The following is a 1,380-nucleotide window of genomic DNA, read 5'->3' as shown; positions in this document are numbered from 1 at the left end:
GCTAGACTGTCTTATAATTAATGAGGATCCATAATAAACATATATACTTTTGTGGGTCTACAACCAATATTTCGATGTGTTACAAATGAAATGACAAAATCGATATACCTCTATCTTTTTTGTTAGTGGCTATAAAAATATGTAATTAATCGTAAACAAATAATTTACATTTTAATTTCACCCCAAAGATTAATAAAAAACAACAATTTAACACAATTTTCTTTTTCATTTCTACTTTTTATATATTTTTAATTATTTTTATTTTCATTTCTAAATAATCTAACACGAGTTCATATAAATCACATCAATTAAAGTAAAATAAAAATAGAACATTTCTTTTAAGAGATATGCAAAATACTTAACGAATTAATTTAATGTCATGTGTAAAACAACATTGTTTACCACTGGGAGCCTTGAAGTTCCATTTAATGCTGTAGGTGCCCAAGGGGAATTTGTTTTCGATGGGAATGTTGACCGAATAAGTTTGACTTTCACCACTCTTAACCGGACATTTAGTGTATTTACAAGCATCTTTGTCCATGGTAACCAAAGGCAATTCGTTGCCACCATCTTTCACATTAACCAAACTGGCCTCTAAGGTATCAGCATCAAAGTTAGGTGTGAAAGTGAATTCCATTTTGGAGGGTTTGCGACGTCTCAACTTGCACATAGCATTCTCATTGTCTCTGGTACAGGGTTCCACATGTACTTCGGATATATCGCAATCGTTAACAGCACAGGGTTTGAAATTAATGGTCTCCGACAAAACGCAGGCCATCAAGGCAAAAAGTATTAAAGTTTTAACCGCCAACATATTTCTCAGCTTAATTTGAATTCACTTCTTAAAAAATGCACTTTATTTTAATTTTAGTTCCCTGTGTAACAAGAGACGTCTGCTCTGTGTCTTGAGAAGTTTCGAAATGATTTGAAATTTATAATGCTCTAGGGAGATATTGTTTGAAAAAATATACAAAACCGCTTCAAATTCTGTTGTATTAAATAAATTGTGTAGAGTTTTTCTCATTGTTTGACCTGCCAAATGACACCGTAACGATTGATAAGAATTTTCTTATCTCTGTTCGCTGTTTAGTTGTGAGTATATTTTTCTCCGGATTTTTGTTGATTTTTCATATTTATTGAAATTCTGTTTATTTCTATGAACTAGTGTCAATTCTTTTTTTAAATAAATTTCTGATAAGTTGATTTTGGTATAGTGGTTTACACATGTGATAATTTATACCACAATCACCTCGTAAACAATGAATTCAATTTTTTTGTAGGTAGGTTTTTAAGATTTGTATATTGTTCTTCTTATCATTAGTTTAGTATTCTTTTATATAAGATTTTTTTACGGAAAATGCAGTTAATATAAGGGTAAAT

The 1,380-nt window shown here is 30.2% G+C and overlaps 1 protein-coding gene across 1 annotated transcript; it reads right to left on the bottom strand.

Moving 5' to 3' along the window:
- Nucleotides 1-216: 216 nt before the first annotated feature.
- LOC119613486 (MD-2-related lipid-recognition protein-like) lies at nucleotides 217-942 on the bottom strand. The gene has a single exon (XM_037969513.1). It carries the CDS (start codon nucleotides 812-814, stop codon nucleotides 359-361), a length of 456 nt encoding a protein of 151 aa, XP_037825441.1. The 5' UTR covers nucleotides 815-942; the 3' UTR covers nucleotides 217-358.
- Between the last annotated feature and the right edge of the window lie 438 nt (nucleotides 943-1,380).

This window comes from Lucilia sericata, unplaced genomic scaffold (assembly GCF_015586225.1).
Source record: "Lucilia sericata isolate MDLA Ls3-8-SP2 unplaced genomic scaffold, ASM1558622v1 Contig002146F_arrow, whole genome shotgun sequence".
Taxonomy (NCBI): Eukaryota; Metazoa; Arthropoda; class Insecta; order Diptera; family Calliphoridae; genus Lucilia; species Lucilia sericata.
This window is presented reverse-complemented; position numbering and strand designations above follow the sequence as displayed.